Raw genomic sequence first — 27,387 nt, forward strand, 5'->3', positions numbered from 1 at the left:
CTCAAAAAAAAAAAAAAAAAGAGAGAGAGAGAGAAGTAGTTGAACAACCAAGACACACAAAATTATTAATAGTTGAAAATAACTTGGCCGGGCATGGTGGCTCACGCCTGTAATCCCAGCACTTTGGGAGGCCGAGGCGGGCAGATCACAAGGTCAGGAGATCGAGACCATCCTGGCTAACACAGTGAAACCCCGTCTCTACTAAAAATACAAAAAAAAAAAAAAATTAGCCGGCATGGTGGCAGGCGCCTGTAGTCCCAGCTGGAGGCTGAGGCAGGAGAATGGCGTGAACCCGGGAGGCAAAGCTTGCAGAGAGCCAAGATCACGCCATTGCACTCCAGCCTGGGCAATAGAGCCAGACTCCATCTCAAAAAAAAAAAAAGAAAGAAAAGAAAAGAATGTAATGAGAGACCTGCCTGAAGTATTTATATTTTAAAGAGAAAGAACACCAAAAGAGATAGCACCTCACCTTGAAATGTTATTTCATCTTGAAATAACATTTCCCTGTTGCAGAAGTATTGATATGTGGCTGATGGGTGTTGGAATTTTCTCTCGTCATGCCACAGCAGTGACCACCTATTCTGACTCACTGGCTTCATGTTGAGCTTTCAAAACAAGGGCTAGAAAAAGTTAGAGATACGGTTGTGAGTCCATGGATCACCGCAGTGAAGTTGTGTGAAGAAAAGTGCTTTACTGAGTCCGAGAGATGAAATTTCCAGGCATTGTCAGTCAATTTGGCTAGCATGCAATGATTTTTTGATAATTTACCTTCCATAGCAATGTGACTTAAAAGTTTGAAGAGGAATTTCTTGGAATTGTCCAAAAATATTTATTTTAATATATAAAGAACCAGTTATTTGTGTCCTGACTGATTTGGAGGGAATTTCCTTTCTTCTGGCCTGCTCTGTCAAGCAGTGGCAAAGAAAGGTAAGCCCCTTAAGTGATACTGAGGTACACACACAGACACACACCAGGGAATATCATCGGATATAATTTAAGCAATATTTTTATTTTTATTATTATTATTAATTTTTTTTTTAGATGAGTCACACTCTGTCACCTAGGTTCTAGTACAGTGGCACGATCTCGGCTTTCTGCAACCTCTGTCTCCCAGTTCAAGCAATCCTACCACCTCAGCCTCCCGATTAGCTGGGACTACAGGCACACGCCACCACGCCTGGCTAATTTTTGTATTTTTAATAGAGAAGGGGTTTCACTATGTTGGCCCGGCTGGTCTTAAACTCCTGACCTCAAATGATCTGTCTGCCTCAGCCTCCCAAAGTACTGGGATTACAGGTGCGAGCCTGTTTTAATTATTTCAAAAGCAAAATTCCTACAAGCTTATACTTCATGATTTTAATAAATCTGCCTCTAAATGTCAGTAACTGTTAATCAATTCTGATAATATATGATTCAGGGAAGTTTGCTTTAAAAATGACCACCTCGGCCGGGTGTGGTGGCTCATGCCTGTAATCCCAGCACTTTGGGAGGCCAAGGTGGTTGGATCATGAGGTCAGGAGACTGAGACCATCCTGGCCAATGTGGTGAAGCCCCATCTCTACTAAAATACAAAAAATTAGCTGGGTGTGGTGTGGCATGTGCCTGTAGTCCCAGCTACTCAGGAGGCTGAGGAAGGAGAATCACTTGAACCCGGGAGGCAGAGGTTGCAGAGAGCCGAGATCACGCCACTGCCTTCCAGCCAGGTGACAGAGCAAGAGTCCATCTCAGAAAAAAAAAAAATCCACTTCACACAATCTACCTGTCCTATTATAAGTTAGGTAGATACTAGGAAGTTCCTAGCTATAAGAGAAGACATTATGAAGAAAGATTATACGTTCTCAAATTATAGGCATTGCGTATCATTTTTCTTTACAGTAGCATTTTCAACATGATTATTAATAGATGTAATTTGAGAAAAGGGTTTCTTGATCAAATAGTTTTGAAAATGCTGGGTCATTGCAGGACTTCTCAGACGACTTTTAATATACTAATACACATTGTGAACCCCCAAGGCAGATATGGTGTTTCCCAACCCAGAGTCCTATTGCACAGTGTTTTGCAGTACTAGTGTTCTGCAAAACATACTTTAGGAACTGATACCTTAAAGAAAAAGTGTAGGCAATTCCTTAAATTTTAGGAATGTATTTGAGGACCTCTTGCAGTTTATTTTCTCGTATGATTCTCTATGTCTTGCTGATGCTTCTGGATGATTTCCTCAACTCTCCCTTTTTAAATACTTGATTACTATATTTTAGGTAAAGATCTAATAGCTCTTGAGAGTCCCTAATTTTTGTCCCCTCATTCAAAATTAAAAGATTTATCTTCTTGCCTGACCTCTAGTCACTTGTCATATTTTTACACAGATCATATAAACTATTAGCACTTGTTTTAAGCACAAAGCCTTCCGATGAGAATCACTAGTAAATCTGGATGAAAGATAAAGGAGCAAATGGACAAATGATCATAATTTTAGATTTCTTAGATATAAAAAGGCTATAGAAAGTCTATGGGATTACGAAAGCAAAATTTAATGAAGCTAATAGGAGGGGAAATTTAAGACAGATTCGGGCCAGTCGCAGTGGCTCACGCCTGTAATCCCAGCACTTTGGGAGGCTGAGGCTGAGGCGGGTGGATCACTTGTGGTCAGGAGTTGGAGACCAGCCTGGCCAACATGGTGAAACCCTGTCTCTACTGAAAATACAAAAAGTAGCTGGGTTTGATGGCAGACACCTGTAATCCCAGCTACTGAGGAGGCTGAGGCAGGAGAATCGCTTAAACCTGGGAGAGGGAGGTTGCAGTGAGCCAAGATCATACCACTGCTCTGCAGCCTGGGCAACAGAGAGAGATTCCATCTCAAAAAAAAAAAAAAAAAAAAAGACTGACATTTGATAGAACAGATGGGTAGATGCTAAAAAGATAATCAAAAATGGAATAGAAAGTATAATTATTGTATAGCAGAGAACTTTTGGAAGAGAGGAAAAAGAGTAAGAGGTAAATTGAAAACAAAGTCCAAGTGAAGAAGAAAGGACACATGAGAAAACTACAGAGGTCAACCACGCTGTGGTCAACATTTTGGCCATTTTGATAGGTAAGTAACTACAGCCATTGGACTGGGAAGGAGCAGAGAGACAATCTAAAACAACAGTCTCTTGGTTTATTTGTTTTTTGAGATGGGGTCTTGCTCTGTCACTCATGCTGAAGTGCAGTGGTGTGATCATAGCTCACTGCAGCCTGGAACTCCTGGGCTAATTTTTGTTTGTTTGTTTAGAGATGGGGTCTTGCTCTGTTGCCTAGGCTGGAACTCTTGGTTTCAAGTGATCCTCCTGCCTCAGCCTTCCTAAGTGCTGTGATTACAAGCATGAGTCACCAACACTCAGCCTTATTTCTTATATAATTAATGTCCATAGAGGCTGTTACTTGCCCAAGGCCTTATAGTTTATTAGCGGTTTGCACAAGAACCTAGTTCTCTGAACGTTTTCAGTGCTCTTCCTGCTATGCCCATCCTCTTGTCATGGTTGAAACAAGTTTTAATGGCATGTTGTATGGGGTGTGTGTGTGTGTGTATGTCTCCAGAGGGCAAGCTAGAATTTTGTATGATTTCTGTCCTGAAAAGTATTTTGGTTTGCATACAACTCAACTTCCCATCCCTGTAGACCCAAGTTCATTATTATGTTCACCCAAACCACTATTTTATTGCTATATTCTGAAAACAAAAGGAGAAATAGCTTTACACAATAGTAGCAATACAGATAACTGTCAGCAAACACCTATGGCATCAGTAACAAATAACCCTCCCCTCTGTGCAATACTCAGTGACTACACTGCTACACTTAGTAACAGTAATGAACTTTAACACTGAAGTGGAGAAACTTCTGTGAAATGGTTAGCCTTGTTAGATAAGGAGAAGTGTTGGGTATTGGGCAAAGCTGGGCACATACTGAATGTGATGTTCTAAAGCTTCATAAGTACTATGAAATAGCTTTCCAATCCTTAAATGCTGTCCCATTTTTTTTTTCTGGAGAAGATGAAATTAATCAGGACAGGCTGGGCGCAGTGGCTCACACCTGTAATCCCAGCACTTTGGGAGGCCCAGGCGGGCGGATCACGAGGTCAGGAGATTGAGACCATCCTGGCTAACACGGTGAAACCCTGACTCTACTAAAAATACCAAAAATTAGCCAGGTGTGGTGGCGGGTGCCTGTAGTCCCAGCTACTCGGGAGGCTGAGGCAGCAGAATGGCATGAACCTGGGAGGCGACGGTTGCAGTGAGCCGAAATTGCACCACTGCACTCCAGCCTGGGTGACAGAGTGAGACTCCGTCTCAAAAAAAAAAAAAAAAATTAATTAATCAGGACAAGGATTTACTTGTGGAAATCCATGCATTTATTTACCTTAAATATATGCCAGATACTAAAGATAAAATAAATAAGTTATAGTCTCACATTCAAGGTCCATACAGTCTCTGTACTGGGTAGAATCCAGGCTACACTGCTATAACAGACTGCCAAGATATGGCAACTTAAATAATGTAGAGCTTTATTTCTCTCTTATAATAGTAGTCCAGAGGCTGGGTGCAGTGGCTCATGCCTGTAATCCCAGCCTTTTGGGAGGCTGAGGCGGGTGGATTACTTGAGGTCAGGAGTTCAAGACCAGCCTGGCCAACATGGTGAAACCCCATCACTACTAAAAATACAAAAATTAGCTGGACATGGTGGCAGTTGCCTGTAGTCCCAGCTACTTGGGATGCTGAGGCAGGAGAATTGCTTGAACTCAGGAGGCAGAGGTTGCAGTCAGCCAAGATCGTGCTACTGCACTCCATCCAGGGCAACACAGTGAGACTCCATCTCAAAAAAAAAAAAAAAAAAAAAATTAGTAGTCCAGAATGAGCAGTCCTGGATAATCAGGGGGCTCTGCCTCAACATCAGTTTCTAGGGTTCTCTAGTCATTTTCATTTCTTAGCAAGCAGGAAGGAAAAAGAGGAAGCATGGGCAATTGACTTCTTCACGTAGATGAATGTCAGACTGCACACGATCCTTCTTATATCCCATTGATCCAAATTTAGTGTCATGGCCACAACTAGCTGCAGGAGAAGCTGGGGAATATAGTCTCTCGATGGGTTGCTATGTGTCAGCTAAAACTCCTGGAGGTCTGTTAATAGATACTGGAGGCTAGTCAGTGGTCTTTCTCACAGACTTATAGCAAAGAAAGAAAATAATCTCGGCTTAAGGCAACCTCCACCTCCCAGATTCTCCTGTCTCAGCCTCCCAAGTAGCTGGGATTACAGGTGCGTGCCACCATGCCCGGCTAATTTTTGTATTTTTAGTAGAGACAGGGTTTCACCATGTTAGCCAGGCTGGTCTCGAACTCCTGACCTCGTGATCTGCCCGCCTCAGCCTCCCAATGTGCTGGGATTATAGCCGTGAGCCACCGCACCAGGCCAGAAAGAAAATAATCAAACAATTGCAGAAAAAGATGGTAAGTACTTAAATAAGTTTCAGTGACAGAACAGGAGGAGGAATTGTCATCTGTGCCTAGGGTGATGACCAGTTTCAGGGGATGTATCCCAAAGGAGGTGATGCTTGATTCTGGGACATGCTGAATATATCAGTAGTAAGAGGACAGTAGGAAACATTAACAATAGAAAAAGAAGCCAGCCAGGCCAGGTATGATGGCTCACACCTGTAATCCCAGCACTTTGGGAGGCTGAGGTGGGTGGATCACAAGGTAAGGAGTTCAAGACCAGTCTGGCCAAGATGGTGAAACGCCATCTCTACTAAAGATACAAAAATTAGCCAGGCATGGTGGCAGACGCCTATAATCCCAGCTATTTGGGAGGCTGAGGCAGGAGAATCGCTTGAACCCCAGGGGGCGGAGGTTGCAGTGAGCCAAGATTGTGCCACTACATTCTAGCCTGGGTGACAGAGTAAGACTCCATCTCAAAAAAAAAAAAGAAGCCGGCCAGCCATGGTGGCTCATGCCTGTAATCCCAGCACTCTGGGAGGCTGAGGTCAGCAAATCGCCTGAGCTCATGAGTTCAAGGCCAGCCTGGCAACACAGCAAAACCCCATCTCTACAAAAAAAAAAAAAAAAAAAAAAAAGTGGTTTCTTATGAAGATAGCAGATTGAACATCTGTGTCTATTTTAGCTTTTTTTTTTCCCCTGAAACCTTACTAAAATGACAATAGTATTTTTTCCAACCATAAATCCCTGAACAAGGAAAACAGGTAGGAGCCAAGAGCAACAAAATTTTGGAAGCAGGAAAGCAAATGGGGAATGGTAAATGAATTCACAGATTCAAGAAAACTGATTTCTGAGCTAATGGTAAAAAAAATATCTAAAACCCAACCCAATGTATACTGTTGAATCCCCCCCCTCCAAGGACTTGGGAAATGGTGACACCAGATACTTCTGGAAGTGGGAGTACTAAAATAAGGATCATTGAGTGTCAGTCTGTTTAAGAAGGATGGGATTCTGCCATTCCTTCCCCCATTCCATATATCAAACAATTTTCTCTCCCCCGCCAACCACATTGGCAAAAAACTGGAAACTTATTCTTTGAAAAGAATCAAAAATAGGGTATTTGGCTGGAAGCACCAGGCATTTTGAGGTTGGGGTTCCTTATTGAAAGTAAGGGCTTTAAGTGAATGTTGTTATGTTGGATGCTAAAACTGTCTAGCCCCCTTTCTCCACTCAGCTCCTCAGAGTGCTGGCAGTCAAGCCTTCACCCTTCAAGCAATACACTGGTAAAATTGTTTCTGGGGATTCTGACCAAGCCAAGAGGAAAGAATTAAATATACCAACATTTGAGTTTGCTGAATTAAATGGTCCAGCATGATCATCTTACAGTGAAGCATTTAGTCTTCATGAAAGATTTCAAGAAATATTAGGAAATTTGTCATGTGAAACCTAGGGACCAAAACAAACAAACAAACAAACAGGAAACAGCAACTGGAGAAACAGAAACTTAATAAGGGAAAAAGAGAATGTTAAAAAACAAAAAAAAACCTGTCCTTAATTTTCTCTGAGAGATAAGGAAAACATTGCAACCATAAAGGAACAGGATACTATATATATATATATATATATACACACACACATATATATATACACACACACATATATGTGTATATATATGTGCGTGTGTGTGTGTGTATGTATGTGTGTGTGTGTATATATATATATATATATATATATATATATATATATTTTGAGACAGAGTCTCGCTCTGTTGCCCAGGCTGGAGTGCTGTGGCGCTATCTCAGCTTGCTGCAAGCTCCACCTCCCGGGTTCACGCCATTCTCCTGCCTCAACCTCCCGAGTAGCTGGGACTACAGGCGCCCGCCACCATGCCCAGCTAATTTTTTGTATTTTTTTAGTAGAGATGGGGTTTCACTGTGTTAGCCAGGATGGTCTCGATCTCCTGACCTCATGATCCGCCCACCTTGGCCTCCCAAAGTGCTGGGATTACAGGCGTGAGCCACCGCGCCCAGCGATACTATTTTTTTAAAAAAAAGATTATTCTGTCTGGGCAAGGTGGATCACACCTTTAATCCTAGCACTTTGGGAGGCTGAGGCAGGCAGATCACTTGAGGTCTGGAGTTTGAGACCAGCCTGGCCAACATGGTGAAACACATCTCTACTAAAAATAAAAAATTAGCCAGACATGCTCGCTTGAACCCAGGAGGCGGAGGTTGCTGTGTGCACTCTGGCCTGGGAGACTTTGGAAAACACAATAGCAAAACTAAAACACTCAATACAAAGTTGAAAAAAAAATCTCAAAAGGTAGGACAAAAAGACAGTGACTTAGAAAATAGAAAAAGATGATTTTTTTTTTTGAGACAGAGTCTCACTCTGTCACGCAGGCTGGAGTGCAGTGGCGCGATCTCGGCTCACTGCAAGCTCCGCCTCCCAGGTTCACACCATTTTCCTGCCTCAGCCTCCCGAGTAGCTGGGGCTACAGGCGTCCGCCACCACGCCCGGCTAATTTTGTTTTTCTGTATTTTTAGTAGAGACGGGGTTTCACCGTGTTAGCCAGGATGGTCTTGATCTCTTGACCTCGTGATTCACCGACCTCAGCCTCCCAACATGCTGGGATTACAGGTATGAGCCACCATGCCTGGCCAAGATGATTTTTCTTTAAACAATAAAGGACTCTAGTACAAAAAGTTCAATATGCAAATATTAGGCATTCCAGAAAGATAGAAGAGAAAAAACAGAGGAGAGAAATAATTAGTAAAGCAATTCAAGAAAGTTTTCTAAAATTTAGGAACTAGAGTTTTCAGATTAGAATGGCCCACCACAATAGATGAAAATAGAAACACTAAGGCAGTCATTATGAAATTTCGGAGCACTGGAACCACAGAGAAGTTCCTACAAACTTCCAGAGAGAAAAAACAGGACACATTATAAAAAAGATCGATCAGGAATCAGATTGGCTTGAGACTTTCCAGAAACAACAGTGGAAACTGAAAGGCAGTGGAGAAATGACTTCAAATTTCTGAGAAAGGAACAGCATCAACCGGCAAAAAAAAAAAAAAAAAAAAAAGAATAAAAATCTGAGCAAATTCTCTGTCTTGCCATATTATCACTCAACTGTGAGAGCAGAATAAATCAATATGCAAGATTTCAAAATATTACCTCATGTAGCTTTTTTTAAGGAAGTTACTTGAAGATGAAGATGTGCTATACACACACGTACACACACACACACACAAGTAAACCAGGGGTGAAGAGGACATGGGGTACAAGGAACAGCTCTATCTCTGAAAAAGGCAAGGGAACCTCCCAGGAAGATGGTGAAGGGAGATCTTAGGATCACGTGTGTGCTGCAGATACCAAGGACAGCCATGCCAGATTGGAGCAGGGCAGAAGGTTGTAGGAGAGACCTCAGGAAGATGAAATTGACAGAAAAGCTAATGGAAATAAACGTCTTACAATAAGGCAACTGGCAGAGAGTTTGAGACTGAATTATTGAGAAGTACATGGAAAATTTAGCAAAAAGGAGAAAACGAGAAAAAGACGATGTGGTAGGGACATTTAGTGTTCATATCTAATGCTTCTTTTTTTTTCTGGACACATGGGAGGATTATATTTCCCTTCCCTATTGCACTTAGGCAGAGTCATGTGAATAGTTCTGGCCAGGGGATTTGAGCAGAAGTTGCATGTGGTGATTTTAAAGCACAGCCTTCACCCCGCACCCCTCCCCCGACCGCCCCCAGCCGAGAGGGATTCTCAGTCTGTCGCCCATCCCCCAGGCTGGAATGCAGTGGCGTGATCTCAGCTCACTGCAGCCTCAACCTTTCCGGGCTCAGGTGATTCTCCCACCTCAGCCTCCCAAGTAGCTGGGACTACATGTTAGCCAGGATGGTCTCGATCTCTTAACCTCGTGATCCGCCTGCCTCAGCCTCCCGAAGTGCTGGGATTACAAGCGTGAGCCACCGTGCCCAGCTAAAGTTTGTGTTTTTATAAGTTATCTGTACACTTACCACACATCCTCACTTTTCCTGTTCCCCCAGCTTGTCAATATTGTTCACCTTAATTTTAGTAAGGTCATTTCTTAGCACTTAGGTTACTCTGACCATGTAGATAGTTTTCATTGTTGAGCCCTGGAGTACGCTATGACTTTCTTTTCCTTTCCTGCACAACTTTTCCTTCTGGTTAATTATCTTGCATATTAATCAAGGTGGGCCAGGTTATGCTACAGTAACAAACAACCCAACTCTCAATAGGAAGAACATTAAAGAATTTGGGGCCAGGCCAATGGCTCACACCTGTAATCCTAGCACTTTGGGAGGCCGAGGCAGGCCAATTGCTTGAGCCCAGGAGTTTGAGACTAGCCTGGGCAACACGGAGAAACCCCATCTCTACAAAAAAATACAAAAATTAGCTGGGTGTGGTGGCACGTGCCTGTAATCCCAGCTACTCGGGAGGCTGAGGCAGGAGAATTGCTTGAACCTGGGAGGTGGAGGTTGCGTGAGCTGAGATTGCGCCACTGTACTCCAGCCTGGTGACAGAGTGAGACTCCATCTAAAAAAAAAATAGAGAAAAGAACAAAAAGATTGATGTTTAAATGACTTGAAAATAAAAGCTGAATAATTTCAGAAATAAAATGAAATGAGAAAAGGATTCACATCAGTTACAAATTCCAGGATGTGGAAAGATACATGAAATCATACGAAACAAAGCCATATAGAAAAAGCCATATGGAAACAAGCAGCAGTCACAGAAATGGTGGGAGAATTATAACCCAAGAAAACATGTCCTTTCATTATGTTAGATCACATAATCCACTGTGTTATATGGAATATAAAATAATATTGAGAAGCTGGTCATTGTCTCATTATTGTTCTGCAAAAGGATACCAGAAAGCACTGGAATAAGTGCCGAAGTCTTTTATACACTTTCTGGTACCATATCAAATAGAAAATAAGCATCCTTTCATTATCACCTTGAAAACAATTAGTGAAGCTAGAAACATTTCTCATTAATTTCCAAATAAATTATTTCCATTTTCACACATAACTTGTTCTGCCTTCCAGAATCCACTGCAAAGTACGATTTGAATTACTACCCATTTAAATGTAGTAGTTCTTTAGAAAAGGTGGATGATTTTGGCCGGGCGCGGTGGCTCACACCTGTAATCCCAGCACTTTGGGAGGCCGAGGCGGGCATATTACAAGGTGAGGAGATCGAGACCATCCTGGCTAACACAGTGAAACCCTGTCTCTACTAAAAATACAAAAAAAAAAAAAAAAATTAGCCGGGCGTGGTGGCCGGCCCCTGTAGTCCCAGCTACTCGGGAGGCTGAGGCAGGAGAATGGCATGAACCCAGGAGGCGGAGCTTGCAGTGAGCCGAGATCGTGCCACTGCACTCCAGCCTGGGTGGCAGAGTGAGACTCCGTCTCAAAAAAAAAAAAAAAAAAAAGAAAGAAAATGTGGGTGGGTGATTTCACCTATATGTGTATAGAGTGTGCAATTTTCAGCCCATTTCTCCCCTTTTGACTTTACAAATCCCTACTGTAAGTATTGAAAAGAAATAAGCTTTTTTTATATTTCTCTTTTATTCTCCCATTTCCTCAGCATTTGAATGCTGCCTGGGCACAAGCTAATGAGGTATGAACATATTCGGTTGTTTATTTGTTCATTTACAAATAGTGGTAGGACTCGTGCATGCCCAGTGCAGTTTTAAACACTAGGGATACAAAGTTTAAAAGAAAAAAAGGCTGGGCGCAGTGGCTCATGCCTGTAATCCCAGCACTTTCGGAGGCCAGGGTGGGCAGATCACTTGAGCTCAGGAGTTCAAGACCAGCCTGGGCAACATGGCGAAACTTCGTCTCTACAAAAAATACAAAACTTAGCTAGGCAAGGTGGCAGGCGCCTGTAATCCCAGGTACTGGGATGCTGAGGTGGGAGGATTAGTTGAGCCTGGGAGGCAAAGGTTGCAGTGAGCCAAGATCATACCACTGCACTCCAGCCTGGGCGACAGAGCGAGACCCTGTCTCAAAAAAAAAAAAAAAAAAAAAAAAAAAAGACAAAATCCTTGCTCTCATAGAGCTTATCTTCTAATCAGGTTATAACAAAATAAACTGTAAAAATTATATAGGATGTCAGAATGTATTAATTGCTACAGAGGAAAATAGAGTGTAAATGCTGAGCAGAAGAGAGTCCTAGGGATGGTAAGAAAGCATCACTATCATAAAATGATTATTTGTTACAAAAGAAAAATAAAAGGTAGCCACAGGGGAATTGATTCACGCATTCAAATGGGAAATATGACCCATTACATCTTGTCAGTATATATATGGCCTCTACAACCACAGACTTGATTTTTGATGGAAAGACCCTGGAATTACACAAAGAAAAAGAATCTTAAGATTGTTTGTATGAAGAAAGAATATTCTAAGTTACAAGTGCCAAGTTTCAGGATCTTAGGTGCGGGCAGGGACTGTTAGAGTCAATAATAATCAAAGGAGTAGGGAGGCTTGTGTTTTAGCCTCTTGAAAACAGTGCTGAGGGCCACAAGGCAAGTGAAGCAAATAAAATAAAGCATCAACACAATGACTGTTCCCAGAAGGGCAGTAGGAATGTAATGTCATGCTGAAAAACAGGCACCCACAAGGCTAATGCATTCATAGGCTACTTGATGCCAAGAGACTTTGGCATCAAAGTACTTTTGTCCTCTAAATGCCTATTTTACAGTTGGCAAAGCCACAAGAAGGGCATTTCCAGGGTGGGAACATCTGGTTCATTTTACCTAAGGAAGTGAGCAAGTGCTTACTATTTTGTTGCTTTTTTAAGAGGCCTGTGCGTATCCAACAAAGTTCATGATAATAACACATAAGATCTATATAATCTTGCCATTTTCAGATTTTTTTTTTTTTTTTTTTTGGAGACACGGTCTCAATCTGTCACCAAGGCTGAAGTTCAGTGGCGCAGTCATAGTTCACTGCAGCCTTGGACTCCTGAGTTCAAGCGATCCTGCCACCTCGGACTCCCAAAGTACTGGGATTATAGGTCTGAGCCACTGTGCCCGGCATCTACTATAAATAATCTTGAGCAGTCCAGGGCCTATGGAGTTTTGTCCTTCATTTAACAACAGCATCTTATCTTCAGTGCCTTTTAGGAAACTAGACAACTGTTTAATCTGAGATATCATATACATTTTTTAGAACCTCAGTAATCATGTCATTTGTGTAAAATTCCAAATTCCCCAATAGATCATTCACACTTGATTGCATTAAACATATATTAAGTAATTCTTTGTAAATGTATGCAAACTCCAGTGCTGTCAAATAATCCCTTGTCTATATATTATTTTAGGAAAAATAATTAGAGAGGAAAATCAAACAGTTAATAATGTTTACATAAACAAGGCAACCATTTTGTCTCATTATGCTAAAGCAAATAGTATAAGAATGAACCTTGTGGATGAATAAAGTATGGCATATACATACAATGGAACATTATTCCATTGAGTAGAAGGAAATTCTGTCATAGGCTACAACATGGATGGACCTTGAGGACACTGTGCTAAGTAAAATAAGCCAGTCAGGCCAGGCATGGTGGCTCATGCCTTTAATCCCAGCACTTTGGGAAGCCGAGGTGGGTGGATCACCTGAGGTCAAGAGTTTGAGACCAGCCTGGCCAACATGTGAAACTCCGTCTCTACAAAAAATACAGAAATTAGCTGGGTGTGGTGGCGCATACCTGTAATCCCAGCTGCTTGGGAGGCTGAGGCAGGAGGATCACTTGAACCCAGGAGGTGGAGGTTGCAGTAAGCCGAGACCGCGCCATTGTGTTCCAGCCTGAGCAACAAGAGCGAAACTCTGTCTCAAAAATAAAAATAAGGCCAGGTTATGTGACTCACACCTGTAATCCCAGCACTTTGGGAGGCCGAGGCAGGCGGATCATGAGGTCAAGAGATCGAGACCATTCTGGCCAATATGGTGAAACCCCGTCTCTACTAAAAATACAAAAAAAATTAGCTGGGTGTGGTGGCGCGTGCCTGTAGTCCCAGCTACTCAGGAGGCTGAGGCAAGAGAATCACTTGAAACTGGGAGGTGGATGTTGCAGTGAGCCAAGATCACGCCATTGCACTCCAGCCTAGTGACAGAACGAGACTCCGTCTCAAAAAAATAAATAAAAATAAAAAATAAAACAAGCCAATCAGAGAAGGACAAATACTGTATGATTCCACCTATACATGAGGTATCTAAAAACTCACAGAAGCAGAAAGTGGAATGATGGTTCTTGGAGGCTGTGGGCTGGGGAAATGGGGAGTTGCTGTTCATAGGGATAGGATTTTAGTCATGTAAGATGAGAAATTTCTAAAGATCTACTGTACATCTTGGCACTTAAAATTAACAGTGCTGTACACTTCACTGTACACTTAAAAATTGTTAAGAGGGTAGATCTCATGCTATGTGTCCTTCACTGCAGTTTTTTTTAAAAACTGAACTTTAGTCTTTTAAAGCTATGTTGAAAGATATAAGAGATTTGTGAGCTTGTTTTGTACCATTTTTTTCTTACAAAGTCTATGTTGACTCTATTGGTCAGGTCCTTGGTTGCCTGCAACAAAACCAGCTTGAGAACCTTATTCAAAAAAGAGAGTTAGTAGAAGCATGGTTGAGGTGCAGAGACTTGATGGGAAAGTGGAGGCCAGGCTTGGAATGAATCAAAAGATCCTGGGAGTCTGGGCAGTAAGAATTGCAGGAAGCCAGTGTGGTCCCCATGATACTGTTGCCCCCTTTCTGCCTGCTCACCCCCTGCCATAAGAAGCTCCAAATGGCTAGTCGGCAGCTTCAGCTGCTAATTCAGTAGAAGCATCACGGGGTTTTCTAGTGAAAGCATTTCTCCCTTGAATACTAAAACCTTTATATCAGCAAAGTTCAGAGTCACAGGGATTAGATGCAACAAAAAATTTTAGTGACTCATTAAGTGGAATTGTGAGAGGCACCATCACCCTATTTTCACCCTTTGCTTCCCACACCACAGCTTCTGTTTATGGGGAAAAAATACCACCTACTATCTTGCTCACTAATTTAGAATGTAGACATCCTGAAGGATTATGCTAAAATCTTACAAGGTGTCATCTCCTGGAAATGGGCATACCTACCTCTTAATAACCCATTTCACAGTTTTATAGGGCCAGACGCCTCTAGATGATAGTGGTGTGATATGATCAATGAATGCCATGGCATCATTCCATTTCCCTATCTCCACCACTGTTAAGTGAATTACTTGATCTGTGGCAATGTGTAGGATACCATGACTATGTATAAGGCATTCTGCATGTTCATGGATGGTGGTACTAGCATGGCCTAAATCCAGATTAAATATATTACAATGAGGACACATCTGTGTCCCCTCAATGATGGTCCCCCAGAGTAAGGTACCATATTCAGGATGTCGGTAGCTACTGGAAAACTGGGTAGTAAGCAATAACAGTTCAGGCCAACCTAGGTAAGATTAAGTCTATTGAGCCCAGGTACAGCTTCCATCTCCCTACCATGAGTTCAAAGTGGGATAAAAATACCGATTGATAATTACAGGACAGGACATTTTGTTCCATTGATTATTAAAATTTTTTCATGGAGGGGTCTTTCGGTGGCCATTCACATAAGATACAAGAATGCACATACTCTAGACTCATCAACAGACCTCTTCCTCAAACCTCCTAATTACCAGCCCCCGATCTTGTTTTTTACCCAGCATGCCAAACCCTTCGCGTCTGCTCATGACTTGGTGTGGATCTTTACCTACATCTCTCCATCTCTTCCTCTGGAAAAAGTAAACAGTGAGATGTAGCACTAGAGATTCCACAAATGGAACTTTTCCACTGACCTTCAAGTTCTCCATTGAGTATGGCTTACTGATGCTAGCATATTGTTTAGAGCCATTTGTAAGACAGACTTGAATTTTTTTCCTCTGTAATTATAGGGAAATCCAGATAAGGCCACGAGTTGAGAGGGTGCTGTGAGAATAGATGTGCTGGGTCTGTGAACTTTGTTATTCCAGGTCCATTCAGGTCCCACCCCATATTCCTTCCTATATATGCGACCTCTCCTTGGTGATGAAGCTCCAGCCTGGTAAATCAGAACACCCAGCTTATGATGGACATTCAGATTGCACAGTCACTTGGTGTTCCACCATCAGGCATTTAGTCTCTATCAAAGCCAAGTTATAAGCCAATAATTATTTTACAAAAGTATAATAGTATTTGACAAAGAAAGCATGCTTTTTTTTTTTTTTTTTTTTTTAAGACAGAGTCTCGTTCTGTCGCCCAGGCTGGAGTGCAGTGGCCCGATCTCGGCTCACTGCAAGCTCCGCCTCCTGGGTTCACGCCATTCTCCTGCCTCAGCCTCCCGAGGAGCTGGGACTACAGGCACCCGCCACCATGCCCGGCTAATTTTTTTGTATTTTTAGTAGAGATGGGGTTTCACCACGTTAGCCAGGATGGTCTTGATCTCCCGACCTTGTGATCCACCCACCTCAGCCTCCCAAAGTGTTGGGATTACAGGTGTGAGCCACTGCACGCGGCCAAAAGCATGCTTTTATTCCAAAATGCCACTTCTGTAATTGTCCAGTGGAGGTTTCCTGGGCCTGATGGAGCATTCCAGGCTGCTAGAGGTACTTCAGGCAGGCACCATTAGATCTGATGGACCATGGGCCAAGTGGGCTTGCACTGTAGCTTGGACCAGCCGAAGGGACTTCTCTTTCTTTCAGCTCTATCAAAGCTAGAAAGCTTTTGGGTTTTCCACTTAATGGATCAGAGAAGCACATTATACTGATAATGTTTCCTCCAAAATTAAAAACGGTTCACGCCTGTAATCCTAGCACTTTGGGAGGCCGAGGCAGGCGGATCTCCTGAGGTTGGGAGGTCGAGACCAGCCTGACCAACATGGAGAAATCCCATCTCTACTAAAAATACAAAATTAGCCACGTGTGGTGGCACATGCCTGTAATCCCTGCTACTCAGGAGGCTGAGGCAGGAGAATTGCTTGAACCTGGGAGGTGGAGGTTGTGGTGAGCCGAGATCACACCATTCACTCCAGCCTAGGCAACAAGAGTGAAACTCCATCTCAGAAAAAATAATAAAAAATTTAAAAACTAAAAAAGTTTCACCAAGTATTATGCATTTTTTTTCTTAGTAGGGGGTATAAAATATGGTAACTTTTCTTCTTTGGAGAGGTTTCATCAACATACCCCTGATTAAAGGACTCCCTTCCCCCAAGAAATTTCACAGAGATTGCTGGCTACTGTATTTTCATTGGATATATCTTTAGGATGTATGTATTTCAGAATATATAATTTATCCACCCCCTCCAACACTGATAATGCTCATAGCAACTCAGTGACCTCAGTGTGAGAACATAAGACCACACTAGTAATAGATATAATGTTGGGCACCTTTCTTTTTTTGCACTGCTAGTATCTCTTTCCCTCAAACTTCCTCACTCTCTCTGATATTTCTCCTGTTTTCACAACAGCTATGTAAGTGGCTTAGACCAAATCAACCATTCATTCATTCGCTAAGGTGCACTGAATGCCCACTATGTGCTAGGTACTTGAAAACCATTGATATTCAACAGTGAGCAGTATTGACATGGCACCTGCATGCCTCTGATAATCAGCAAGCCAGTAGCATGGATCCAGAAAGAGGAAAGGAGGGAAAAGGACGCTATACAAGAGTACTGACCTTGAACACACAATGATCCTGCCCGCAGCCTAAGAAACATACTCTAGCCAAACAGAGCAGCCATTTTTCCTTCTACGGAGTGATTAGTAAGAGGGTTAAAGTGTGCCTCCAGTTCTCTTTTATGGGGAGAGGAAGGTTGAATGGAACTTCCATTTCTTCCTATAGTAGAAGCATAAATGTGAGGAAAAAAGGAAGAGTTTCTTCTGTTATTAGCAGTATTCCTCGGCAGTGTTGAGTGCCCACTTGGGATTGGTTATAATTAATTCATAGTGACACCAGCCTGCCTGGTTGAGTGATTTTCCCTGGAAACATACAGCTGCATGCTGGACTGATCCAGAGATAGAAGTTTCCCAGATGAATATGACAGAGGGAAAGGGGCTTGGAAATTGAGATATTTCCAAGAGAACAATTATAATGATGTCTCATTGAACTCAAGATATGGAAGAAGGCAAAGGTAGGAGAGTATTAATGGATAGAAAGTGATAGAGTTGGTCAGTGGATTACAAATCTTGATGAAATTAAAGAATCACCACAGTAAAAAAGAATAGACAGGCTGGCAGACTGTGAGGTTTTGATATTTTTAGTGGACTGTGTAAATTTCCAGTTTTGGAGGTAATTAATATTTCTGATGAAAAGGAAATGGATAAGAAAGGAAGAATAGAGAGAAAGGTTTATTAGAGATGAGGGAGTCAAGGAATTTGAGAAGTGACACCAGGCAGCTCGTCCAAATGGATGTTGAAATCAGTAAGCAGAATGACAGGAATTGAAACAGAAAGAAAAACAAAGTGCTAAAATCTTTAGTACATGGAGAATGACCAAGCAGTTGGCAGATGACAGCAGATGACAGAGCCAGATGGCATAAGCCTCAAAGGAGCAGATTTTTTTTACAACAGGGGTTGGGAAAGAATAATTATCAGGAAGTTGCACTGGGGAAACAGAAGCCATCTCCTCCTGATCCTAGAGAATGGGCAACGTGAGTGTGCTGCAGGGGAAGCAGTGTTCTCAGGGACCAGCAGTTTTCAATTAAGGCAAGGAAAGGAGACTGCTCCTCTGGCAATGGGATGAGATTTGCTGATAGTGTAGCTTTCAAAGTATGAAAGAACCAGCAGCTTTCTTTTATAATTAAAACCAGATCTTCCACTTGAGTGGGACAAGCGACTGCTAGGAGCTTATAACCCCGAACCCTCTCCTCCAAAATTCACCTTCCCTATCATCACATCACCCTCACACTGTATTTAGGAGTTTTGTATCTGCTTTATCATTCTTGCCAGAGAATAGTCTCACCTCTTCATTCCCTCGTAACACACGAGACCAGATTAGAATCCATGCCATTTATTTCTCTCTTCCTTCCTTGCTTCTGTTCTTCTTTTCTTCCCTCCGTTCCCTGACCCCACAATTTTTTTCCTTCCCTTAAATCATCCATTAATTCAGGGAGACTTTTTTTTTTCTTTCTTTTTTTTGAGACAGAGTCTCTGTCACCCAGACTGGAGTGCAGTGGTGTGATCTCAGCTCACTGCAACTTCTGCCTCCTGGGTTCAAGCGATTCTCCTGCCTCAGCCTCCCAAGTAGCTTGGACTACAGGCATGCACCACCACGCCTGGCTATTTTATGTATTTTTGGTAGAGACGGGGTTTCACCATGTTGGCCAGGTTGGTCTCGAATTCCTGACCTCAGGTGATCTGCCTACCTCAGCCTCCCAAATTGCTGGGATTACAGGTGAGAGCCACTGCATCCCGCCCATTCAGGGAGACTTTCAAAGCCTAGAGGGAAATAGACATAAAGTGCCATACTACAAGAGATTGTTGCTTAAAAATAATTGTTATTCCTCATCAACTCTTGAGTTCCTTACAGGGAGGCCTCCCTACCTAGTGCTTTTAGAGTCTGTTCCCTACCTTCTCATAATTCCTTCAAGAACTTCTAGAGACCTAAGTGTCTCAACTTATGGGAGGAAGGTCAAGAGAAAGATAGCTGCTCCCTCAACACCTCTGTAAGACCTGCCTTTCAGTTCAAGTTTTCCATCTGAAGCTCTGCTTCTTCCCCCAGATGATTGATAGCAACAGTGCCCAATTGTTTTAGGAAAAACACTACCTGCAGGACAACTATATCTGAATCTGAAGCCCCACAGACCCACACACAGAAGCTAGAAATCAGGTTATTACATAGAAGTGACAGATGTTATATTGAGTCCTTTTATTCCCAACTAATTATTAATAAGGGTTGTTTTATAATGTGTATTACATATACTTTGCTATAATTTTATTCTGTAGGATGATTTGCCAACTGTAATCTAAATGTGTTTTCAAAATTAAATACAATCAGTTAATAGGGTTGCTTATTTTAAAAAGAAAATAAAAAATACGTTTTTTGAAAAGATAGTATTTCCTGGCCGGGCGCGGTGGCTCATGGCTGTTATCCTAGTGCTCTGGGAGGCCAAGGTGGGTGGATCACCTGAGGTCAGGAGCTCGAGACCAGCCTGGCCAACATGGTAAAAACTCATCTCTACTAAAAAAATTAGCTGGGCATGGTGGTGGGCGCCTGTAATCCCAGCTAGTCAGGAGGTTGAGGCAGGAGAATTGCTTGAACCTAGGAGGCAGAGGTTGCAGTGAGCCAAGATTGTGCCATTGCATTCCAGCCTGGGCAACAGAACAAAAACTCCGTCTCAAAAAAAAAAGAAAAGAAAAGAATACATAGTATTTCCTACAGTGAAAAACATGCCTCTGTGTAATACATAAGCATTTCAGCATTGAGTTTTCAGCCACAAAAGGCATTTTTAAAATATTCTTGTAATGGTAAATTAAATGGATAGGAGGGATAAAAGTGATGCAGGCTTGGTGCTGAGTAAATTCAAGCTTTCAGTCTAAGAACATAGCCTTAATTAGATTTCTCTTAAGACACTGCACATCTGCCTAAATTCACACATATAAAGATGAGTGACAAAACAATAACAAATTAGTTATCCCTCAAAGTTAAAATATAGCAACTGCATTATTCATAGCCTGCCAAAGATGGTGGGAGATTTTTCTTATTGTCAATTTCTTTTCTTTTTTTATTTTTAGAATCTAAGCATCGGGTTGGTGAAAAACTCAATTTCTCTATAATACTATAGTCCTTGACAAAAGTTTTTCAAAAATAGCCACTTGGGAATCTCTCTACTAGGAATTCTGAGGAGAAACAGGGAAGCAGGAGAAATAGAAAGAAAGAGGAGGTAAAATGGTTTGCACTCCCACAACAAAGCTATTTATGGCATCAGGGCACTGAACTGAGCTGTGATTTCAGCAATGAGGACAAGTAGGAAAGTATGACGGTAATAAATAACCCACTGGCCATTCACAAAGATCTTGGTGCCTCAGGCAAGTAGTCAGATGAGTTTGCTAAAAGACCATTGACAAACGAAACTGAGACTCATGGGTTCTCTGGTTTATACAACATTTAGCACTTTTCCTCTCCAATAAGGTTAATTAATCCAATATTGGCCGTGGTGGCTCACCCCTGTAATCCTAGCACTTTGGGAGGCCGAGGCAGGTGGATCACAAGGTCAAGAGATCGAGAGCATCTTGGCCAACATGGTGAAACCCTGTCTCCACTAAAAATACAACAATTAGCTGGGGGTGGTGGCATGCGCCTGTAGTCCCAGCTACTTGGGAGGCCAAGGCAGGAGAATTGCTTGAACCCAGGAGGCGGAGGTTGCAGTGAGCCAAGATCACGCCACTGCACTCCAGCCTGGGTGACAGAGCAAGACTCCATCTCAAAAAAAAAAAAAATCTAATATAACAAACATTGTATGACATCTGTCATTTGCCATGCAGTATGATTGACATAACAGCAAATCCAGTCAGCATATCAAGAAAATTAAGATAATCATAATGGCAGAATGCCAGTGGTTCAGAGGAACTATAAGAAGAGTACCTAAGAAAGAGGTGAGTGGCAGGGAAGGCTGCTCAGATGGTATGATTATTGAGCTCACTATTGAAGCAGACATAGGAGTTTCTTAGACAGAAAAGGGGTAGAAGATATTCCAAATAGATAAAACAACATGTGGAGGGGCAAGAAATGTAAAACAGTGTAGCCTTGACACCTTGCCTTATGATTCAGCCAGGAAACAGATGGCACAATTGTAGGTTAACCAAAAAGAGTTTAATGAAGTGACTATTTCCAGAGATACAGTCAGCATCAAGGATACTAATAAAGGATGGTGAAGCATTCAGAGCTAGCAACAGTGGGAAGCCATTGACCACCTGGTTGGAAGAGGAGAGGACAGAGAATGGTATTACCAGAACGTGGTGACAGCTGTAGCCATGGGAGAGGGTCCACCCTACAGAAACCCTGACTAGAAGCAGAGGAATACCACCACTGCTAAGCCACAGCCCAGCAGAAGCAAACAGAGGGATAAATACTCTGACTTCTCTTTACTTCTGTCTCCAGCCGGCGCCTCCCATTGGCTGAACCCCCCTGCAAGCTGGAGGGCAAGGGAGTTTGGGAAAGCTTTTTGTGAAGGACAGCTTCCTCAGGCCTAGAGAAGGATGGAGACTAGATCTGGAGAGACATACAGAGAATCGTTAGCACACCTCAGATTCATATCCCAGGTCCATACAGACTCCTGTTTCTTGAATAGGTGCAACACAAGACTGTACCTGTAACTAATACTGTGACAAGTCTGCTGTCTTCGTGAGTTTGGGCTGTTATAACAAATTACCACAGAATGGGGATTTAAACAACAGAAATTTAGTTCTCACAATTTTGGAAGCTGGAAGTGGATGATCAGGGAGATCCTGGTGCCAGCATGGTCAGGTTCCAGTGAGGGCCCTCTTCTGGGTTGCAGACAGCCACCTTGTATCCTCACATGGTAGAAAGAGGACTAGAGTGCTCTCTGGGGTATCTTTTTTTAAGGGCACTGATCCCATTCACGAGGGTTCCACCCTCATGACCTAAATTACATCCCAAAGGCCCCTCCTCCTAATCCTAATACCACCACATTAGGGTTAGCATTTCAACATAAGAATTTGGGAGGGACACAGACATTCGATCCATACTACAGCCCTTGTTTCTTTTTCCTAAACTGATAGAGAGAAGAGTTCATTAAATTTTATGACAAGTGAGATTCTTAAGATCTAGTTTGTTGTACAACATGTGCCCTTTACTCAGTCTTTCAATATGCTTATTTTTAACCACAATGATGTAATAATCTATCAGATTTTTAAAAGCAAAAACAAATAATCAGACAGTATGAGATGACATAGCATGTAAGTGCTTATTTGTCTAACTAAAAATAACTACTACTTTCGTGTTCTGTCAGTGTATGAAACTTGCGTATTAGTCCCATAGAATATTTTTGTTCACTTGAGATACCTCATATTTTATTTATAAATTCTAGTTAAATCATATTAAGATATCTTCAAATGTTATTATGGTGCTAGATAGTTGGAAGGAGAAGAAAAAGAACACGTTGTCCTTATACAACCTTTTTTCTCTTTATTTTTCAGATCAATAACCCGATCTTATTACCGCAACTCAGTTGGTGGATTTTTAGTATTTGACATTACTAACCGACGATCTTTTGAACATGTGAAAGATTGGCTAGAAGAAGCAAAAATGTATGTACAGCCATTTCGGATTGTATTTCTGCTAGTGGGACATAAATGTGATTTAGCTTCACAACGTCAAGTTACAAGGGAAGAAGCTGAAAAACTGTCAGCAGACTGTGGAATGAAGTATATAGAAACCTCAGCAAAGGATGCTACAAATGTTGAAGAATCCTTCACAATCTTGACGAGAGACATATATGAACTTATTAAAAAGGGAGAAATTTGTATTCAGGATGGCTGGGAAGGGGTTAAAAGTGGTTTTGTTCCAAATACTGTGCATTCTTCTGAGGAAGCAGTAAAGCCCAGGAAAGAATGCTTCTGCTGACTTCAAACATGCCAAAGAACTAACAGGAACAGATTGGGTGTCACTTCAGGATAAATACCAACATTAACAGCAGAATGATGCAATGAAAGAATTTTAAAAGGTTACAAACCCACACCAATACTATTTTATAAGGTATTTGATTCAGAGCATGATGCTTACTTGTTACACTACTAGATTGGGTATTTTGCTAAATTACCAAGCAAAGCAGACAATCTTTTTCTTGAAATTACCTCCATTCTTACTTTGTTAGCATACGCTGACCTTAGTGTCCAGATATGTCACTATTACTCATTTTTCTTGACAGTTCAAATGGATTTTTGTGCATATATAGTCAATTGAAAAGATTTTATCAGGAATTACATTCTCTTGAGTTAATTAATATTGAATAGCAAAATGCATTTAAATATGCACTGTTCACCTGCAGAGTAAACAATCTCAGAAGTATCGACTAGGACGTAAATAGCAGTTCCTTATATAAGGTACCAGGTTTTTTCCCCATTCTCTGGAAATGTTTGTCCTCCCTTAATTTTGCCTCAACACAAGAAAATAAGTTTTATGTCCATTTTTGTTCCCTAATTTATTGCTTCTAAAAATGCATTATGTTTTACAAAGATATCTAAGGATCCAAGCAAACTACTTTAAGCAAATATTTGTAAAATTAAAAACGGAGGACCGCTCACCAAATGTTTGAAATGTTGCCTTTTTTTTTTTTTTTTTTTGAGACAGGGTCTTGTTTTGTCACCCAGGCTGGAGTGCAGTGGGGCAATCTTGGCTCCCTGCAACCTCTGCTTCCTGGGTTCAGGTGATTGTCAGTACCTTACCTCAGCCTCCTGAGTAGCTGGAACTGCAGATGTGCGCCACCATGCCCGGCTAATTTGTGTATTATAAGTAGACACAGGGTTTCATAATGTTCCCCAGGCTGGTCTCCAACTCCTGGCCTCAAGCAATTCGCCCCCCTCGGCCTCCAAAGTGCTGGAATTATAGGCATGAGCTGCCGTGCCTGGACTATCAGCAGCAAATGTTTTGCTGTTACAGTGTACTGTTCATATTTAGACAAGAAAAACAATTTATTTATGTATTGACATTTTCAAAGAAAGTAAATGCAATTTACTTTGAACTATTGTCAAAATTATTAATATAGGTAAACATGGAATGTTTTTAATAATAGCATTTTTGTCCAAGTAAATTCCAAATTTCCTAATTTCCAATATGAAAAGAATGCAGAAAAGATTTTTCTGGGGAAGAAAAATTGGTTAGATGTTTGATATATTTAGCCTTCAAATTGCATTTTACAATCTCATCAGTACAAGTTAAGATAGCATAATCAATTAAGACAGTAAAATGACTTTTGAGTTTCCTAATTTTTAACTTATTGATTAAACTCTCCTGGAAGGGATATTTTGATCATAGTGTCAAATATTTTATAATGTACATTTCTATTCTGTTCTGTAAACTACTCTTAATCACAAAAGAGTACCAAGTGAAGTTTTTTGGAATCATAAGGTTTTTACTCTTAACCTTTGGTTGCTTCATTTGTTTGAAAACCAAAGTGGCATAGTAGAAAGAATATTTAATAAGAAATCAGAAAACTTGGTTACCAATATCTAACCATGAGTAAGTCACTTGACCTCTCTAAGCCCCATTTTTCTTATCTGTAAAATTAGGCTAATAACCCCATTTATTAGTGTGTTTCATGGAAAATTATTTTGAGAATCTAGTGAATGATGCAACAAACACTTTGTAAATAGAGTAAGCATTTTGAGATTGATATGCTGCTCATGGGCATACTATTATATTTACAATGGGTGAGAATTTTGTTTTCTCATGATTTTTCCTTTCGTTCCTATGCAGAGGGAGTAGAAAAAGATGTGTGTCTTCATGGACCCATAGGAATTCTTGATTGATGCATATCCTCTGCTTATTTTTTTTGGCGGGGGTGGGGGGCGAGGGGGCCGAGGTCTTGTTCTGTTGACCAGGGTGGAGTGCAGTGGCATGATCACAGCTCACTGCATCCTGGACCTCCCAGTCTCAAGCGAGCCTCCCACTTTAGCCTTCTGCTAGCTGGGACCACAGGTGCACGCCACCACGCCTGGCTAATTTTTTATTTTCTGTAGAGAAGGGGTCTCCCTATGTTGCCCAGGGTATAGGTCTCATACGCCAGGGCACAGGTCTCATACGCCAGGGCACAAGCGATCCTTCCGCCTCGGAGTCCCAAAGTCCTGGAATTACAGGCATGAGCCCCTGCGCCCGCTTCCTCTGCTTTTTTTACCTTGAGCTATTGTTCCTGCAAAGTGGAAATAATAGAGAGGGACGTTCCTGCAGACTTAACCCAATCAAAAGTCACGTTTGTGCTTTTTGTGCATCTTTGAAGTAAATATTTAATTGTATTTTCAAATACTTGTACATTTTCTGGGTTTATGTATTTTTAATTGTGCTTATGGGGAGATTATAAATTATAACTATATAAGGTATTATATTGTCAGCATTTTCTTGATATCCTTAGGTTAATTTCACATGAGTTCAAACCGTAATTAACCAAATGAGAAAATACTTGTCCCCCAAAATGTGAAGTAGTCCATTTTACTGTTACAGTTTTCAATATTATATGACAATTTCCCATCAGTCCAAAATGGCATAAACCCAAACACTGAAAATTTAGCAGTTGCAAGTACAGTCACCTGTGCCTACTTCTAAAGTTAAATAGCTAAAACATAAAATGTGATTTAAATTTCAGTGGACACCCTTTATAATACTAATGTCGGGAGAGACTAATATTTGGGCTGAAGGATATCATGTGTTACAAAATTTAAACCAGAGCTAAAGAACTAGAAGAAAGAAACAGGAAGGCAGGGCCCAAAATTCAAGGCATAAACAGAAGGAAGCCTAGACCTCCTCTCCTAGCACCTTGTTCACCACGCGGTGCTTGGTGTGTGTGTATTGGGTGGAGGGAGGGGGAGGGAGGGAGAGGATGTCAAGAAAAGGGGAAATGTGTTCTAACTGAATCCACAAAATACTAAAATAGGGTTAAATAATTTTTGTAAAACGATAGTAAAGTGAACAACGATTACTGCAAAAATCTGAGTGCTTGTACAAGATTGCCAAACATCTGTCTAACCTTAGCCAGTTATCTTTATGCATTTATATATGTATATAATAGCTGACCTATTTTCTTACACATCGTTATAGAGAATATGGATAACGATGCCAAAATAGTAAAAATATTTGCTCCAGGCAAAATGCTTTTACCAAGTTTCTTAGAAATCAAATATCCTTGATTTTATATTAAAGTTACTTTATTTAAAATTTAATTTAAATTTTAAAATGTAAAACTAGTAAATGATGTAGCTAATTACTAAATAGTTTAAGTAAATGTGGTTTTTTTGTTTTGTTTTGTTTTGTTGTTTTGTTTGTTTGTTTTTTTTGAGACGGAGTCTGGTTCTGTCTCCCAGGCTGGAATGCAGTGGTGCAAACTCAGGTCACTGCAACCTCCACCTCCCGGGTTCGAACAATTCTCCTGCCTCAGCTTCCTGAGCAGTTAGGATTACAGGCGTGCACCACCACATCCAGCTGATTGTTATTATTATTATTTTGTTTTGAGACGGAGTTTCGCTCTTGTTGCCCAGGCTGGAGTGCAATAGCGCGATCTTGGCTCACCGCAAGCTTCGCCTACTGGGTTCAAGCAATTCTCCTGCCTCAGCCCACTGAGTAGCTGGGATTACAGGCATGCGCCACCATGCCCGACTAATTTTGTATTTTTTTTTTTTTTTTTAAGTAGAGATGGGGTTTCTCCATGTTGGTCAGGCTGGTCTCAAACTCCGGACCTCAGGTGATCCACCCGCCTCAGCCTCCCAAAGTGCTGGGATTACAGGCATGAGCCACCGGTGCCTGGCTGTAAATGTGATTTTTTTTTTTAAAGAAATAATAACAGTCCAATTCTTATCGTAAATTTGTCCCTGATGGAAACTGCTCATCTTGAGCTGCATTCACACTCCCAGTTCATGAAGTGATGTGATAGTAAGTATAAGCCAAAATGTTTAATCAGAATGTTTTTTAATGTGGCTTTTATATGCATAATAGTGGCAAACAAGATTTCCTGAGCCTGGAAACTGGAGAGTTTATTCTAGATTTCCAAAAGTCTCAAGCATTCCATATTTTTTGTGTGTGGCAACCAAAACAGTCTTTTATATTATTGTTAAGATAACTTTACCAGAACAAAGTCTTTCTATCCAACTTTACGTCATTAAAAAATGAATCTATGGATTAATAAAATCATTTTAAGAGTA

The 27,387-nt window shown here is 41.3% G+C and overlaps 1 protein-coding gene across 1 annotated transcript in view; it reads left to right on the forward strand.

The window, feature by feature from the left end:
- Positions 1-25,575, forward strand: part of RAB39A (RAB39A, member RAS oncogene family) — a 38,978-nt gene extending 13,403 nt beyond the window's left edge. Inside the window, exon 2 of the mRNA XM_016921923.4 lies at positions 22,678-25,575. Coding sequence (XP_016777412.1) covers positions 22,678-23,104 — 427 coding nt within the window. The 3' untranslated portion in view covers positions 23,105-25,575. The remainder of the gene's footprint in view (positions 1-22,677) is intronic.
- Positions 25,576-27,387: the final 1,812 nt, after the last annotated feature.

Source organism: Pan troglodytes, chromosome 9 (genome assembly GCF_028858775.2).
Source record: "Pan troglodytes isolate AG18354 chromosome 9, NHGRI_mPanTro3-v2.0_pri, whole genome shotgun sequence".
Lineage (NCBI taxonomy): Eukaryota > Metazoa > Chordata > Mammalia > Primates > Hominidae > Pan > Pan troglodytes.